The sequence below is a fragment of the Musca autumnalis genome, unplaced genomic scaffold (assembly GCF_047663935.1).
Source record: "Musca autumnalis isolate F117 unplaced genomic scaffold, ASM4766393v1 scaffold_3, whole genome shotgun sequence".
In the NCBI taxonomy this organism is placed as follows: Eukaryota; Metazoa; Arthropoda; class Insecta; order Diptera; family Muscidae; genus Musca; species Musca autumnalis.
Window position 1 is genome coordinate 34416961 of NW_027411866.1, and position 18807 is coordinate 34435767.

At 36.8% G+C, this 18807-nt stretch overlaps 1 protein-coding gene and 1 long non-coding RNA gene across 5 annotated transcripts in view; one reads left to right on the plus strand and one right to left on the minus strand.

The window, feature by feature from the left end:
• The window catches only part of LOC141399816 (uncharacterized), a 264120-nt gene that overhangs the window by 208183 nt on the left and 37130 nt on the right, over positions 1-18807 (minus strand). The gene's annotated exons all lie outside the window — the stretch shown is intronic.
• On the plus strand, positions 1701-14219 carry LOC141396996 (putative gustatory receptor 98d). The gene is made up of 4 exons (XM_073972745.1): positions 1701-9359; positions 9421-9497; positions 13888-14046; positions 14111-14219. The coding sequence occupies exons 1-4, from the start codon at positions 8420-8422 to the stop codon at positions 14192-14194; spliced, it is 1260 nt and encodes a 419-aa protein (XP_073828846.1). The 5' UTR covers positions 1701-8419; the 3' UTR covers positions 14195-14219.

Here is an 18807-nt window from a genome sequence, read left to right on the forward strand (position 1 = left end):
TTTACGCAAAAGGTAAAGGACCAGAGGAACCTTGTTGTTTAATTCATTCACCCTTCTTAGCTGCTAAAAGCAGATGATGATGCTTTTGATGCTGATGCATGATAATTTAGTGAATGTGCAACATTTTGTGAGATAATAGTCTGGGAGAAGAAAATTCTGGATACAGGAAGAGAGAAGAGAAAGAAAAGAGCGAGTGGTGGCGGCATATTGCCTTTAACCATAACCATCATTAACCCAGACTAATCTAAGGGTGGAAATGTTGTCCTAGGTGGTGATGGTGGTGGCGATGTTGATGATGATATTGTTGGTGGTGGTTATGGTAGTCATTTAACAAGACAACCCCCAAAGATAATATGCATTTTTGTCATGGTTTCCTGCAAAATTTACAAGGCAAACGTGTTCTACACGTTCGTTCGTCGTTCTCTACCTCAACAAGAGAGTTTGCTCCTAGGTTTCTAGGTTTTCCACCACAAGCGAATAACATAATTTTTGAAATTTATTTTCACTTTTGATTTTCAAAGATACACATTCTCCTACATTTGATTAGTGGATTAGGAAAAACAACACATTTCATCACGTTTTGGGTTATCGTAGAATGTGACATGGCGTAACCATGACGTATAGCTGAAAACTGTACCAAATTGATGTTTTTTTATACCCTCCACCATAGGATGGGGGTATATTAAGTTTGTCACTACGTTTGTAACTACTCGAAATAATCATTGTAGACCCCACAAAGTATATATATTCTTGATCACCGTGCAATTCTACATCGATATAGCCATGTCCGTCCGTCTGTCCGTCTGTGGAAATCACTCTAGCGTCCGAACGGATTGACGTAGGTTGATGAAATTTTGGGAAAATATGTTATATTTACGTAGGACTTTTGGTATTGAAAGCGGGCTATGTAGGTCCCCGCTTTCGTATAGCCCCCATACAAAATGACGCGTCGTCGTTTTAAGGAATTTTTAAGATATTTGGCCCATTTTACCACCGAATTGGTTGTAATTTGTTACTTTGTATCTCCAGAGACCAAAAAATATTTCTACCAAAGTTGGGTTATATAGGTCCACGTTTTGGTATAGCCCCCATATAAGGCCCCATATAAAGTACGCGTCATTTTATTATATTTTGAATGTATTAGACCCATTTGACCACAGAATTGGTTGTAATTTGGTATTTTGTGTCTTCAGAGGCCAGAAAACATTTCTACCATAGTTGGGTTATATAGGTCCACGTTTTGGTATAGTCCCCACATAAGACCCCTTATAAAGTACGCGTCATTTTAATATATTTTGAATGTATTAGACCCATTTGACCAATAAATCGGTTGTAACTTTGTATTTTGTGTTTCCACAGGCTAAGAAACATTTCTACTATAAAATGTTTATATAGCTCCACATGTTGATATAGCCCCCATAATACAATATCTCCCGATTTTCGATATTTTGAACGTTTTAGCCTCATTAACACACCGATATGGCTGAAATTAGGTATTTAGTCTTCTTTAGGCGTATAAAACTTTCCCCCAGAAATTTGTAGGTATAGGTCCACGCCATCATATAGCCCCCATAGAACGGTACCTTCCGAATTGCGGTATTTTGAAGGTAGTGGCCACATTAATCCACCGAAATGGCTGAAATTTGTGGTGGAGGGTATAAAAAGTTCGGCCCGCCCGAACTTAACGCTTTTCTTACTTGTTTTTTTTTTTTTTTTTTTTTTTGTTAAAGGGCATTGGAAATGTGATATATTTTAGAAATTGAAATATTGATTAAGTTAAATCGCGTAGAAAGAATAACATGCTTCAAGGTATTTTTTTGTTCTGTCAAAGGTGTCAGTACAAATAAATTTATACACATTTTTGGTGAGGTTTAGACACTGGGAAAAATCAGACAACCAAAAGTATAAATTTCGCAGTAACCATAAAAACCATATGTCCATAATTCCGTACAAATATTTTTGTACATACATATTTTGGCTGCGGTTTTTATATAGATTTAGCATATTCCATCAGGAATATAAGCCGTTTACATAACATCTCCATCTCGGTCTATCTGATGCCTTAATTCATTAAAAGTTTTGCCGGTCTCTGTAAAAACTGTGCACCTCCACGTTTTTCTCGGCCTCTGTGTTCTTGGGGGTTCCATTCAAGAGTTGCGTGAGATATTTCGTCGTATGATCTTCTCAGGGTATGCCCCAGCCAGCAGTATTTTCTTCTTTTGATTTGCGGATTGATGCCTTCTTGTTCAGCTTTTTTTAAAAGGTTTTCATTCGATAAGGTTCTAGGCCACCATATTCTGAGGATGTTTCGCAAGGTTTGTAGCTTGCGTTTGATTTCTTCGTTTACCGTCCATGTTTCTGGGCCGTAAAGTAATACGGATTTGATGCAGGCATTGTTTTTGGTACTATGGCACTGGACTTCCATATATTCTTTAGGTTGAAATAAGCTACTCTCGGCTTTGCCACGCGAGCTGTTACGTCGTTTATTGCCCCTCCATCGCTAGCTATGATGCTGCCAAGATAGCTAAACTCTTTGACGTTTTGGATTGGGAGGTTTCTGCGATGGAATGCAGTTTTATTGGCATTCCCTTTTATAACCATAGATTTGGTCTTGTCTGCGTTGATTTGAAGTTCGCATTCTGCAGCCCTTTTAGAAAGTTCGTTGATTTTCTGTTGCATGTTTTCTTTTGTCGTGGCTAGTAAAACAATGCCGTCTGCGTATTGTTAGTCCTCGAGCTGTTGGTTAATTCTCCACTGGATGCCTTTGTTTTGATTGTTGGTGTATGTTAAGATTTCGTCCAGGGTACAGATAAAAAGTAGTGGTGAAAGTAAATATCCTTGTTTTATCCCACTGTGGGTTATGACGGGATCGCAAGTTTTACCGAGGTATGATACTCTCATTGTTGCGTCCATGTATTGTGCTTTAATAAGATAAATTATTTTTGTTGGCACACCTTATCTTTCTAGAGCTCTCCATATTACGGCTCGGTTTATTGCCTCAAAGGCCTTTTTCGAAGTCGATAAATGTAAGGTACAATGTTGAGTTGAATTCATTGCATTACTCGATTATTAGACGAATGCTGTTAATGTGGTCTACGCAGGATAGGTTTGGTCGGAAGCCAGCTTGTTCGTTCCGAAGGCATTGATCAAGAGGTTCAAGGATTCGGTTAAGAATTATTGTCTTCAATATTTTACATGCAGCTCCTGTTAGAGCAATATCTATCCAGTTACTGCATTTTTTATGAATCCTTTCTTTGGTATTTTTACGATAATGGCTTCTTTCCACTCTGTCGGTATATTCTCTGTGGTCCATACGTAGGTAAGCAATGGTAAAACTATTTGAGCTACCGTCGAAGGATTAGATTTATAAAATTCGGCTGGTAAGTCGTCTATGCCTGCGGCTTTTCCATTTTTCAGTTGAGTGATTGCAGCCGGTACCCACAGGGATTTGAGTAGTATAATTTGAGCTATGGTATGATTGAGGTGAGTGTTCTGATTGACAAAATGTTCTTTCCACCTTTTGAGTTGTTCTGTGTCGCTCGTAAGAATGTTTCCGTGTTTATCTTTAATGGGAATTCGAGTATTTGTTTTATTTCCTGAAAGTTTTCGTATTACATCAAAAACAGTTTTGAGGTCACCCCGCTGGGCTGCTGTTTCGGCGTTGCTGGCCATTGTGTCGATGAAGCTTCGTTTGTCATGTCATGCTCTTATTTTTACATCCTTGATTAGCTGAGACACCGTTGTTTGGAGTTCAACTTTTCGTACAGGATTATTTTCTTGCATCAGAGCTTCCCTTGCTTTGCGTTGTTTTTCTACTAAGGTCCAAAAATCGGAAGAGAGCCATTCCTTATTTTCGTTTTATGTCATGCCATGCTGTCTCTTTGAACGAATTTTTAATTTTGTTCCATTCTTCGTCCACGTCTGAATTTGTGGCGAGAGGTATTGGTGGGGGGTTATATTTATTGTTGATAAAGTTCCGGTTTTTCTATCCGATTCTAGTTTGAGTCGGTTATAAAAGTGGCGTTTAGGTTTAACCGATTCATCTTTTCGTCTGTATTTTCTGAGTAAGAGTTTGAGTTCGCTCGATCAAAAGGTAATGATCGGATGCAATGTCTGCGCTCCGTAGCATTCTTACGTCTTGTATCAAGTTAAATCGCTTCTTGTTGATACAGAAATGATCTAACTGGCTTTGAGCGGAGAATTGTGGATCAAGTGACTGCCAAGTAGTTTTATGGTGAATAATTTGAGCACATTTCCAGGAAAAGTTCTCAGTTTACGTGCATTTCTCCAGGGCATTGCTTACCCATGACTTTTTCGAACCCAGTGTTATCGCATCCAATGCGTGCTTCCAAATCGACCGTTAATATAAGAATGTCGTCTTTGTCGAGACTAGTCAAGGTGCGATTTAATTCGTCGTAGAACTTTCCTTTAGTTTGTAACTCAGTTACCTCAGTTGGCGCGTAACACTGTATTATATTGGTTTTACCTATGTTGCTTTAAAGCGGTGCTATTATAATTCGTTCGGACATTGCTGACCAAGAAATTAGGGAGTTTCGGAATCTCCTGTTTATAAATATTACGACACCGTTCGTATGCGTACTCCCTTCATTTCGACCGGAGTATATGGATACGGTCGCCTTTTGTGTTTGTGAAATCACCGCTGCCGTTCCATCTCATTTCGCTGATACATATTATTGTAATGTTGATATAGCGAGTTAACGTTCCATGTAGCAAATCTTATCCGTGGGCATGCAAAAGTCGTCATCAGGGTATCGGTTTGTTTTGTTTTTCGGGTTTTTCGTTTGATTGTTTGTAATCTATAGGATTCAGCTGCAATGGGTGATTGGCCTAGTGCAGCCTAGTTTGGCGGTATGGCTGCTATCTTACATATAGGTACTTTGCTTTGAGATAAGGCATCCGAACTTGCCAACGTCTTCTTAATTTTGTTGTGTCGACCATTTTCCGCTAAGCACAAGTTGTTAGAAGGTTATTTCGCCTATGTTTGGTCGCCATTTCCACATCTGTGGCAACGGGAGCCGCCGCGTGAATCCTGTGGTTGACATTTGCTTTCGAGAGGCTGTGTTCGACGCATCCCAAAATTTGGCCCGCGATTGTGCTTTGGCACCAAATAACAGCACATTTAAATGTCGGGACGAAACAAATCTCCGTGTTCACTATTTGAATTAATAAATATTGTGTCTGATATTATGCAAAGTTAGATTAGTTTAAGCAGTACTTAAGGAAAATAATTAAAAAAAAAAACTGAATAGAATTGACAATCAAACCGACGAGTTGTATTTTTATTCTCATACTCTACATTTGGTCCTTCGAGCCGGATTGTGTGGAGTGTTTTTTCTCAACAGTGTCGATACTCTGTTTATTCGTACCTGGGGGGGGCCTCTATAAACTTAAAGGGTGTCTAATGAATTTCAGGTAAAGATGGTTCTACCTTAGACTGACATTGGCGGCCAAAGAATCTTGGGATTCTATTTGGTCCTTCGAGCCGAACTGTGTTGTTTTTTTTTTCTCAACAGTGTTGTTACTTTGATTAGTTATTTTTTGTGAGTCAAATGAGCTTCAGGCAAAAAAAGAAACTCTGTTTATTTCTTTTTTTGTGAGTCTCAATAAACTTCAGGCAAATGTGGTTATTCCTTTGACTGTCATTTGTTCTAAAGAATCTTCAACCCGATTTCATTTGGTCTTTCGGGCCAGATTGTGTTATGTATTTTATTTTCAACAGTGTCGATACTCTGTTAAGTTCCTGAGTTCCAGGCAAATATGGTTCATTCCTAAAGTAGCATTGGCTTCTAAAGAATCTTCAACCGGCCCTTTTTGCGATTTCATTCGGTCCTTCGAGCCACATTGTGTTGTATATTTTATTCGCAACAGTGTCGATTTCTCAATAAACTTAAACCATGTCAAATAAGCCTCTTGCAAAGATGGTTCTTCTTAGACTGTTATTGGCTTCAAGGGAATCTTTACCATGCACTCCATACGTTTTCATTTTGCCCTTCGAGCCGGATTATCTTGTGTATTTTTTTCTCAAAAGAGTCGATACTGTGTCATGCTGTTTCAAATGAGTTCCACGCAAATATGGCTCATTCCTAAACTAACATTGGCTTCTAAAGAATCTTCAACCGGCACTTTTTGCGATTTCATTTGGTCCTTCGAGCCGCGTTGTGTTGTATATTTTATACGCAACAGTGCCGATATTCTGTTTACTTGTTTTCTGTGAGTGTCAATAAAATTAAATCATGTCAAGTGAGCCTCGGGCAAAGATGGTTCTTCTTAGACCGATATTGGCCTTAAAGCAATCTTCAACCAGCACTTCATCCGATTTCATTTGGTCCTTCGAGCTGGATTATCTTGTGTATTTCAACAGTGCTGATACTCTGTTTACCTGTTCCAAAAGAGCTTCAGGCAAATATGGTTCATTCTTAAGCTAACATTGGCTTCTAACGAATTTTCAACCGGCACTTTTTGCTATTTCTTTTGGTCCTTCGAGCTACCTTGTGTTTTTTTTTTTTTATTTGCAACAGTGTCGATACTCTGTTCACTTATTTTCTGCAAGTCTCAATAAACTTAAAATGGGTCGAATTATCCTATGGTTCTTCTTAGACTGACATGGGCTTCTAAGAATCTTCAGCCGTCACTCCATTCGATTTCATTTGGTCCTTCGAGGCGGATTGTATTGTGTATTTTATTCTCAGCAGTGTCGATACTCTGTTAAGCTGTACCAAATGAGCTTCAGGCGAATACGTTTTATCTCTAGACTAACATTGGCTTCTAATGAATCTTTAAGCGCCACTCCTTCCGATTTCACTTGGTCCTTCGAGCCGGATTTTGAGTGTATTTTATTCTTGTGCAGTGTCAATACCCTGTTTACTTGTTTACTGCAAGTCTCAATAAACATAAACAGTGTCAGACCGATTTCATTTGGTCCTTCGAGCCGGATTATTTTGTGAATTTAATTCTCAACAGTGTCTGTACTGTGTTATGCTGTTCCAAAGTTTCAGGCAAGTTTGGTTCATCCTTAGACTAAAGAATCTTCCACCAGCACTCCATCCGATTTCATTTGGTCCTTCGAGGCGGATTGTGTTGTGTATTATATTCCTAAAAGCGCGGATACTCTGTTTACTTGTTTTTTGTGAGTCTCAATAAACTTAAACAGTGTCAAATGAGCTTCAGACAAATAAAGAATCTTCAAGCGATACTCCTTGTGATTTCATTTGGTCCTTCGAGCCGGATTGTATTGTGCATTTTACTCTCAACCGTGTCGATACTTTGCTTGTTTTTTGTGAGTCTCAATAAACTTAAACAGTTTCAAATGAGTTTCAGACAAAGATGGTTCTTCCTATGACTGACACTGGCTTTTAAAGAATCTGCAAACTGTACTCCTTGATATTTTATTTGGTCCTTCGAGCCGGATTATGTTGTATATTTTATTCTCAACAGTGTCAAATGAGCTTCAAGCAGATATGATTCTTCCTTTGACTGACATTGGGTTCTAAAGAATCTTCAACCAGTACTTCTTTGTCCCTTGAAATCTTCTTCTTTGTCAACTTCGCTCCTTTTTAAGGGAACTCCGCAGTTTTTTCTAAAATAAAGGAAACTATTGAGTGCAACGTATTGAAATCTACGGCTTCGAAGCAATTGGCGACCATTGTAGTCGAAATCAAATATCTTTTCTTCAATATTGGCGACATCGCCGCTATGGGATAAAAATCCATCCTCAATCAATCCCTCAATTTATTGTTGTTTGGCGGTCAAACTTATAGATTCAGCCTGGCATTGCCGCTGAAGTGGTTTCGTCCCCTTTTATGATTCTATCACAAAAAACTCCTCTTCAAAATGTTCCCCTTCTAATCCATATTCTCTTGCGGATTCTTCAAACAATGGCTTTTCTTCAATGGTATTATTATGAGTCCCAAAGTGATTTGGAATTACTTCCCGCAACATGGAAACATACTCAAGTGGAATGGCTATCCGCACATAAACTCCCTTGGCAATTAAGCCTTGCCGGGACATCATAAAAGTTTCTAGGTTTTCATTTTATTACTGCATTACAATACTGTTGTATTCTGAGCTACATGTATTTTGCAGAAACATATTGTCCGAATGAATGTAATTCTCCAAAGGATTCCATTAACGGTTTAAATTCACAAGAAAGAGTCTGACTTCTTGCCTCATAACAACGTGTAACAAGAATTGTGAACATTCCTCTGCGAATCGTGTAAATGTACTATCCACAGCTAAGGTGGAATGCTACTAAAGCGAACGGAACCTTAACTACCTCAAAAAAATTCTTAATTATGTCATTTGTCAAACGATATCATCTTTTGCAGATCTCTGGGATAGACAAGGAATAATAATTTTGTTGTTTTTTTATTTTTCATTTTAGTAGAATTCCATCATTACAATGTTCAGCACTGTGAAACCTTCGGCTTTTGAACATTCACAACTGGTCAAGGGTATTTTGCCATTTCAATGGTTTTATGGATTTTGTGGCATAGCCTTGCCTCCAATTTTGCTGAGGCCAAAAACCAACAGTAAACTTCAAACTATTTACACTGGCCTCGCATGGTGTCTTTTTGGGATCTACGTAACTTTCTTGAATCTCCTGATAATTTGGATGGTTTGGGATAATAATATTATTGTGGACATTGTTGTGCAACGTTATGTCCTTGATGGAGTTACAAAAATCCTCAGCATTGCACAAAACTATGATGTCATTTGTGTTCAATTAACAATGGTATTGTCCATAGTTTATGGGCGTAAACGATTAATTCGCATCTATGCGACCGTGGCCCAACTGGAACGAGATATTTCAGCATATGAAACACATCTGGAAGATAAATGTGATTATTTTGGCAAATGTTGTTCCTCATTCGGCCGTAGACTTTTATTTCAATGTGGTCTGTTTTTACTTATACACTCTATTTTAATGGGTTATACGAAATATCCCATGATTTGGGACAACCTCTCATATCAAGATAAATTTTTAACACTCATCACATTTCATTTGATGTATGCCAAATGTTCAGAATATCGCGTTATGATGCACGTTTTATATAATTTAATGTATGCCCTGGAATTGTCTTTGAAAAAGTTAAAATATGAAATTACCCGCCATGAAATAATGGGTAACGCGGGAGCTACAACATCCACTTTATACAGGAAACTGAGAACTCATCAATTTCTGCTTAGCCGATTTTGGTATTTGGTTCAATTGCTAGAGAATTACTTTTCGCTGCCCATGCTCATAATTTTCCTTTATAATGGCATAAATATCACCCACATCATTAATTGGATATATGTCAAATCATTTAGACGCAATGAAAAGGATACCTATCATCCATGTAAGCGGATTTACTTTAGGAGTGAAAATTTGAAGAATAATTTTTGTGTTTTTAATTACAGATCGTGTCAGCTATATCATATTACTATTTGTAAACATGATGTGGACTTGTTGGCTTAGTCAAAATGTTATTGACAAGGTAAGCGGGAATTAAAAAGCAAAATATCGAAAATTAAAAATGCCTCGAAGGACCAAAATTTAAATGAGTAGCTAAATTAATAATTGAACAAAAATCTGGCATTGGCAAATTATATAAGATAACGGTGACGGACAATTTTGTCCCCAACACATAGTCGAAGGACCATATTAACCATACAAATCTCAACGAAGGACCAATTTATTGAAATTTGCAGTTACTCGAAGGAGCAATTTAAACTAAGAATCAATTGTACGTCAGCACAACAAGGAACTTTACTAATAATCGGTCAATAGGCTGACTTTCAATACCAAATCATATAAGATAATGGGAAAGGACCATTTTATTCACACCACATATTCGAAGAACCATATTAACCATACAAATCACAGCGAAAGACAAATACCTTGAACGATTTTGTTCAAATTCGTAATTACATCAACCATTAAAAAATATTAACGGTAGTTAGTTGTAATTGACCAATGAAATGATTGCCCTGAACCATTTTGTTATTATGACACTGTCAACAAGCTATTCAAATAATACAATTTAAAAATGAAACACCAGTTCTGGTGACAGAACCATTTTCCACATCTTAAGTCCCTAATTAAACCGATGTAGAGCCGTGGAAACATTTTAGTTACAGTCGAAGGCCGTATGAGTTATTTAAATCAAATCGAAGGACCAATTTATTTAAATTCTAACTTACATCACATTAAAGATGTAAAAAAGGCTTTATAACAACTTGGTGTCGGGATTGTACAGGAAAACACAAACGAGTATTGATGTTTCCTGCCGGAGAAGCACTTTGTCTCATTGTGATCTTATTTGGTAGTTACATAACGTGTTAGAATGGAGATCACTCCTTGTGATCTTAACGCGATAGAATGTAGATCCACAACTGAGCGACTTTCAATTCAATTACAATTCAATTTATTCATAATAATTCTATACTTTATTAAATTTTCTTCTAGTTAGGTACTGGTTATGAGAAGCGACTAATACGTCTAGTACAGAGTTATATATTTTAGTAGTAATGGACAATAATGAGTTGTTTCGAAATAGTAGTAGAATAAATTATTTACATGGTTGCATTTTTTTAGCTAACTTTAAAATTCAATGCATCAATCACAATGGGAAATTGGAATATTTACAAAAATCACAATGACAAAGGTACAAAACTGTTAAAAATATTACTATTGAAATGTTTCTTTTGCTTCATTTCAGTTTAGTTAAACTTTTTTAAATTTCCAGCTAAGCAGATGATTGGTCTACTGTAACCTGTCCTAGGGATGGGGCTGTCATCTATGGTTTCCTAGGAACAACGCCAAAGACATAAAATATAACAAGATGGAACATTTCCATTGCTACTATACATCGGCAGATGGCGCTGGAGGTCTAACATAATGTTATGTTCCAATATGGTGACATACAATTGTGTTATACTTGTTTTTGTTGCCGTCGTGTTCTGTTAGTTGTCTGTTATACACAAACACCCTCTATGGTTTAATAGTAACATTTAACTGCATTATGTCCAATCTTTACAGTTCTATGTATTTGACAACGCCTCCTTGCATTTGTACAGTGGTTGGGGTCCTTACTAATTTAGTGTTGCCATTTTCCTCTGGGGGCGCTATTCCCTGCCATTCATATTTGGGTTATCCTCTTGTGCTGATGTAGATGCTGAGGTTGGTTTTAGGATGTCAGGGATAAGCCTTTTCTTATAAATATTCGAAAACCACTTTGAAATAATTTTCCTCCTCCGCCGGGATTCGTACCTGAGACCCTTCGGTTGGTAGTCTGGCACACTCTCCACTGCACTACGCTTTGTGGAAGCCCTATGCTCCCAAAAGGAGTAACAGGAAAAAAACTATTGAAATGTAGATGGCTTAAAACTGTAATTATTAAAATATGGATTGCTTCAGTCTCCCCCTATGATGCTGAAAGCGTCCCAATGAAGCATCAGAAATTACGGATTGTTTGAAGTCTCCATTGTAACATGAATCGGGATTGTTGAATCTGATAATGGTGGACTGCATCAGGAACAAATGGTTGTTGAATCTGCTACTGTGCCAATAAGACTGTAGTAATTGTATGAAGATAGCGTTGAAGTAGTCGTGTTGACGTCTAACAATTTAGAAGATTTTTCTGCGGAACTAACAGCAGAGGTGGATGTATGATTTGCCTCCCCCTGGTGTAAAACTGCATCGTACACGTACATTGTTGGTGATTCATCAACCTTCTTGTCTCAGCATGGTTCATGATTCATTTTAGAGGATAAAATGTGAATAACTAACAGCAGGGGTGGATGTATGATTGGCCTCCCCCTGGAGTAAAACTACATCGTATACGTACATTGCTTCTTGCTTCTTTTTCAACAGGCATTTTCTTCTTGTGGGTCATATTTAGATTCAAAGACGCAACTGGTTGTTTCAAGAATTACGCTGTGCTATTGATTTTGTTGTTGTTGTCCTCGGCTATTATTCACAGATTATGGTTGGTGTGGTCGTGATACATGGCCACGGGTTGGGCGCCATTATAACATCTGGTGTCTGATTGTGCAGGAAACCAAAAGCGAGGATTGATGTTGACTGCCGGAGAAGCAAATAGTCTCAATGCGATCTTATCTGATAGTTGCATAACGTGTTACAATGCAGATCATCCCTTCTGATCTTTTCTGATGGTTATGTAACGCGTTAGATTGTAGATCACAAACTGAGCGACTTCATTTAATTTTCTTCTAGTTAGGTACTGGATATGAGAAGCGATTAATACGTCTAGTATAGAGTTATCTATTTTAGTAGTAATGAGCAATAATTAGTTGTTTCACAATAGTAGTAGAATAAATTATTTACATGGTTGTATTTTGTCAGTTGACTTTTAAATTCAATGCACCAAGCACAATGGAAAGTTGGAATATTTACAAAAATCACAATGACAAAGGTACAAAACTATTAAAACTATTTTTTAATGTTAGTTTTAGTTTTATTTTGACCTTATTCCATTCTTTATTTAAATTTTTGAAAACTTTGTCTTCTCTGGCTAAAAGGTCAGAAAAATACCAGCGAAATGTCGGATAAGAAAATGAAATAAATAATCTTTATTTTCACTGAAACTGACCTTTTAGCCTGAGAAGACAATATTTTCAAAAATTTTAATTAAAACTGTTAGTATTGAAATGTAGATGGCTTAAAACTGTAAAATATGGATTACTTCAGCTATGGTTTTTGTTCAACGCCAGTTTATTTCAAGTTATATATCTATAAATTACAATTTGCGGTCCATTTTATTACTGATGAGGACCAGTCTGATGATTAAATTTGAAAACGAAGGACCAAAAGATGTGATAAAACTGATTGTCAATAGATTCATTGAGACAAATGAGCAATTTACAAAAATTACTTACTATAAAATTATCATTATGGCTCAGTAGATGTATTGTGTTAATAACAAATTAAATCTGTAGGTTTTGGGTAATTTCATATGGACCAATGAAATTAAATTAGATTTTGTTATTATGGATCTGCCATCAAGCCATACTAATTATGTAAATTCAAAAAAGGACCAAAAGAAGGAACAAGTTATAAACTGTAAGACTTTAAATCCATTTTAGTTACTTCGAAGGCCGTGAGAGCCCTTTGGGTCATATCGAATGACCGATTCATTGAAATTATAAATTAAATCAACTTAAAATCGTTGGCTTTAGGTTATGGTTAAATTTGTATCATTTCTCATTGTCGATGGACCATATTAATTGTTTTAATTTGAAAACGAAGTACCAAAACATGTGACAATACAATACAAATTCATTCTAACTACTACCAAATTTCTAGAGTTGGGTAATCTAGTTCATAGTTCCTTGCACTAGTTCCAAAACATATGAGTAACATCATAAAATACAACGTGTGATATTAAGTATACGCAGTTTGTTCATAGAAAAAATGTGGACCATTGGAACTGCGAAGTGAACCAGATTGTTCCATATAGTTCCTTTGGCACAACTCTAAAAATTTCTGTTGTTGTTTTTAACATTTGACTCATTCTCGTTTTCAATCACACAAAAAGTTTTGTGCACCAACAGGAGCAGCAGGCCATTAATTTGAAGGTTCAACTGCTTCATTGTGTTCATTAACCATTCGAATCACAACGAAGGACCAAACATCTCAATAACAACATTTCAAATTGGAGACAATGGCATTCGCTTTTGTTTAACTGGGTATATTATTTCAAGAGATGGAGCTAGAAAGTAATGAAGTTCTGCGTCAAATCGAAGGACCAAATATTTCTCAAACAACAAGTAGAGCAATAGAACTCTACGTAGAACAATACAATTCTTTGTATAAATTTATTCCATCCAACTGTTTTCAATAATCTACTTCTAATCTCGTTTCAGTACAATCAAATTGTCAGCATTTTACACAGTATGAAAATTAAATCCAACGATATGGCCCTGCTGCATCGTCTCCGGGAATATTCGCTACAATTACGACATCAAAAAGTCTTATTAACCTGTTGGGGTTTCTTCGATATGAATATGAAATATTTTGGTTTGGTAAGATAAATATCCATGAAATCGAATGTCTATTACTGAATATAAAATAATTATTTTATTTCAGTTGTCATTAACAATACTGACGTATGTATTCATTTTGCTACAATTTAAATTGCAAGTGGAAACGGAAAAATTGAAGAGGTTATAAATTAACGATAAGAAATTTATTTTTCAAAATACATATTTATGTAAAAAATGTTGAATAAAGTATATATTATATCGAATGTGAGAAAGGAGAAACAGGGAGCTGTTTTGTGGAATCTTAGAAAATGGATATTTTCCATAGAGAAATGTTGACCGGATAAAATTTTCTATAAAGAAAGACTCTCCGGATAAAACAATTTGCCGGATAATATTTTCTATTTGACAATTAAATTCATTTTAGACAAGTTCAAAACATGTTTCGGTTGCTAAGTCAAAATACTCTACACCTTTTTAGATGTAATTCGAAACATTTTAGTTGTAATTTGTAACATTTTATTTGTAATTCGTAACATTCCATTTGTAATTCGAATTATTCCATTTGAAATTCGAATTACATATGGAATAATTCAAATTTCAAATCGAATAATTCAAATTACAAATGGAATATTTCGAATTACAAATGGAATAATTCGAATTACAAATAGAATGTTACGAATTACAAATAGAATTCTCGAATTACAAATGAAATGTTACGAATTACAAATAGAATTCTCGAATTACAATTAAAATAATTCGATTTACATCTGAAAAAGGTGTATAGCTAAGTCCATATTTACATTAGGCAATTTTCCTTGCGGCAATTGTCAGTTTGATGGAGAGAGGGGTGAGGCATTTGGTAAACCTTCTCTCTCACCTACAAACTGACAATTGCCGCAAGGAAAATCGCCTAACGTAAATGTGGACTTACTGCTGACAGTCAGCACTAACTACAGACATGAACGGTGGTGCTGATTCACGTGGATACCTGCCTTGATGGCTTAACCCCTCGGTGGTCTCAACACCGGGCTGGTTACAAGCGACCATCCACCGCCTCCTACACCGTGGTGAGGTGACAATTGTGTTCACCCACCATCTTGGTTTGCTGCAGAACCCATCTAAAATTGCAACCGACTGTCTGAGCCACAGGTAGAGGCTCAGACAGCTGGTTGCAATGGAAGGGGCCACACCAACTACAAAACTCGGCCAACAGACCTAGGGGTCACTGGTACCCGTGGTTCCAGAATTAAGTCTCTGATACGACCTCGTAACCATAAGGCTACTACTACCAGTTGGTCACCAAACGGAAATGGGACCGGGCGTCCCCACTAACTACAGGCACTCATCACTAAAGGCTCACAGAATCAGTTCGTTGCTTGCTTTGCCTGCTTTCAAATGTCAAATTATAAGGGAGAAGGCCGGCGGAATTGCAAAGAGGCTCTGGCATTCCTTTATAATTTGACATTTGGGAAGCCAGCAAAGCAAGCAACGATTGATTCTGTTTTTACCTTAACTGCTGATAGTCTGCTAAAACATTAAGCAGTGTGTTTCAAGGCAAATGGAATATCTTATCTCTTTTGATTGAAAGACATCATGCACTTGTTCGGGAAAAATTCCCACATAAGCAAGCTGACTGTTATTCACTTCAATTTGAAAGTGATATTGACCTTTAAACCAGTAGGTCCTTCGACATAATATTGATTTAAATATATTCATTCAACTTAGCAACAAGAATAGAATAATATTTAAAGTTTTACTTAATAGTTGTGACTAATGACTCTCGGGTTGAAACAATTGCCTTAGATTATTAAAAATATGTATTACAGTAACTTCGGTCCTTCGTGTTAACCAAAAATTTTGATAGGATCATTTAAACAACACTACACTTTTTATTCACTATCATTTAGAGTTTTGTTTCAATCACTTCAATCTGATAATAATGGAATTAAATCCATTTGGTCCTTCGACCTAATTTACTTTTAACAAGTAAAAAGTCGTTAAGTTCGGCCGGGCCGAACTTTTTATACCCTCCACCATAAAATAGTCTTAATTAAAATGGAATAATTAGGGTCCTTTTACAATTTTAGGTGGAACAACGTTTCGACAATGGATAGACTCCTACTCTCTCCCACTATTGCTTAAATTACACTGTGAACCCAAATGTTGGGGCAGAGATAATTCCTTTTGGAGATGAAAGCTCTTGGTGTGTGCATATTAAAAACCCCGAAGGACAGATGCGCCGTGAGTCGAACTTCCGCGTTATGGCGTGATGAAGTTTTTGCAAGAGACCCTGTAAGCAATCATGAATTAGCATTATATCTTTGTTTGTTGTTTTTGTAGAGCACTTAAGCAACACTGAACAAAGATATAAAGCTAATTCCTGATGGCCCACAGGGCCTCTAACAAAAATGTCATCACGCCATAACGCGGAAGTTCGACTCAGGCGGATCTGCCCTTCGGGGTTCATAATATACCCACCAAGGCCTTTCTTCCCCAAGAGGAATTTTCCGTGCCCCAGACTTTCACCTCCATTTTGTGGAAAAGTGTTATCTAATCTAAAAAAATGTGTTCAGCTAGGTGAAAGGTACCACCTACGGGGCTACATCAAAGGGTCAACCTATCTTTAAATTTTTTGGCGGAAAAGTTTTATAGCTGCAGGGAACTTCAAGAGACAAATTGAGGGTAGTTTCATCAAAACAATGTAGACCCTCAAAAATGAAGAAATTTCGTGACCACTGAAAATTCCCGAAAATCGGGAGTACAGTTATATGGGGGGATATACCAAAACATGGACCTATATTGACGATTATTTTTGAGTAGACAAAAATTCTCAAAATACCGATCATTACAGCTAGTTCGGTTAAAAATTGCAGCTAAAATTCCCAAAATACCGAAAATCGGGAGATACCGTTATATGGGGGCTATATCAAAACATTGACCTATGTTGACGATGTTTCATTGGAGATGTTTTATAACAACTGAGAACTTCAAATGTCAAATTACAGCTATATCGGTTAAAAACTGCAGCTAAAATCCTCAAAATACCGAAAATTGGGAGGTACCGTTATATGGGGGCTATACCAAAACATGGACCTATGTTGACGATGTTTGGTGGGGATATTTCATGACCACTGACAACCTCAAATGGCAAATTACAGCTAGTTCGGTTAAAAATTGTAACTAAAATGCTCAAAATACCGAAAATCGGGAGGTACCGTTATATGGGGGCTATACCAGAACATGGACCTATGTTGACGATGTTTAGTGGAGATGTTTTATGACCACTGAGAACCTCAAATGTCAAATTGCAGATAGTTCGGTTACAAATTGTGTCTAAAATTCTCAAAATACCGAAAATCGGGAGGTACAGTTATATGGGGGCTATACCAAAACATGGACCTATGTTGACGATGCTTGGTGGAGATATTTCATGACCATTGAGAACCTCAAATGGCAAATTACTGCTAGTTCTATTAAAAATTATAGCTAAAATTCTCAAAATACCGAAAATCGGGAGGTACCGATATATGGGGGCTATACCAAAACATGGACCTATGTTGACGATGTTTCGTGGAGATGTTTCATGTCCACTGAGAACCTCAAATGTCAAATTGCAGATAGTTCGGTTAAAAATTGTGCCTAAAATTCTCAAAATACCGAAAATCGGGAGGTACCGTTTTATGGGGACTATACCAAAACATGAACCTATGCCCATATCCTTTGGGATATAAGTTTGTTGATCACTAGGAACCCTAAGTGCCAAATTATAGCTAATTCGGTCTGCAAATGTGGCGAAGAACGTCAAAATACCTCAAATCCGGAAGTACCGTTATATGGGGGCTATACCAAAGAGTGGACCGATATAGCCCATCTTCGAACTTGATCTGCCCATGGAAAAAAGACTCTCGCGTGCAAAATTTCAGCACTCTGTCTCAATTATTTCGGACGCTAGAGTGATTACAACAGACGGACAGACGGACATGGCTAGATCGACTTAAAATTTTATCCTGACCAAGAATATATATACTCTATAGGGTCACAAATGATTAGTTCGATGTGTTACAAACAGAATGACAAACTTAATATACCCTCCATACTATGGTGGAGGGTATAAAAATTGCCCTTCTACTATGCAATGTAAATGAAAAAGTCCTTAAATGTTACTTCAAAGTTGTCAACTGGAACATTTGCTGGTTTCAGTATTCCCATTAGAGCCTTACAAATGAATATTACTGAAAATTTGGTCCTTCGAGTTCATTTAATAGTCTTTCATCAGAATAAACGTTTTATAGCCGCCATTGGAACATGTATCATGTCACTGTTATGAATTGCGGTACTGTTTATTCTTCCATTGACGGCATATGATGCGTCGTTATTGTTTAATTGAAGAAATATGTTCTTTGTACAATGTAATGTAAATTAAGCACATGTTCCTGATTTCAATAATCTTTTCAATGTCTTACAAATGTATATTACAACAAATTTCTTCAATATCCTACATTTAGGCATTTATCGGAGGCTTTGATGCTCAGTCAATTATTGAGTCATTCGTCATTAAATAATTTTATAGATATTGATATTTTTGGACATTTCGTACCCATCCAGGACGTATTTTCCACAACCCTGCCTTATTTAGAATCTTAGAATCGACAATTGCCCCTAATAAGAAGTGAAGAATTATATAGATGCAGATATTTCGACTATGACGAACTTCCCTAAACCCCAGCATTATCTAGCATCTTTGCACCAACAGCAACACTCATGAGAAATTTAAACCTAACTCCACCCTTTTTATCGGTG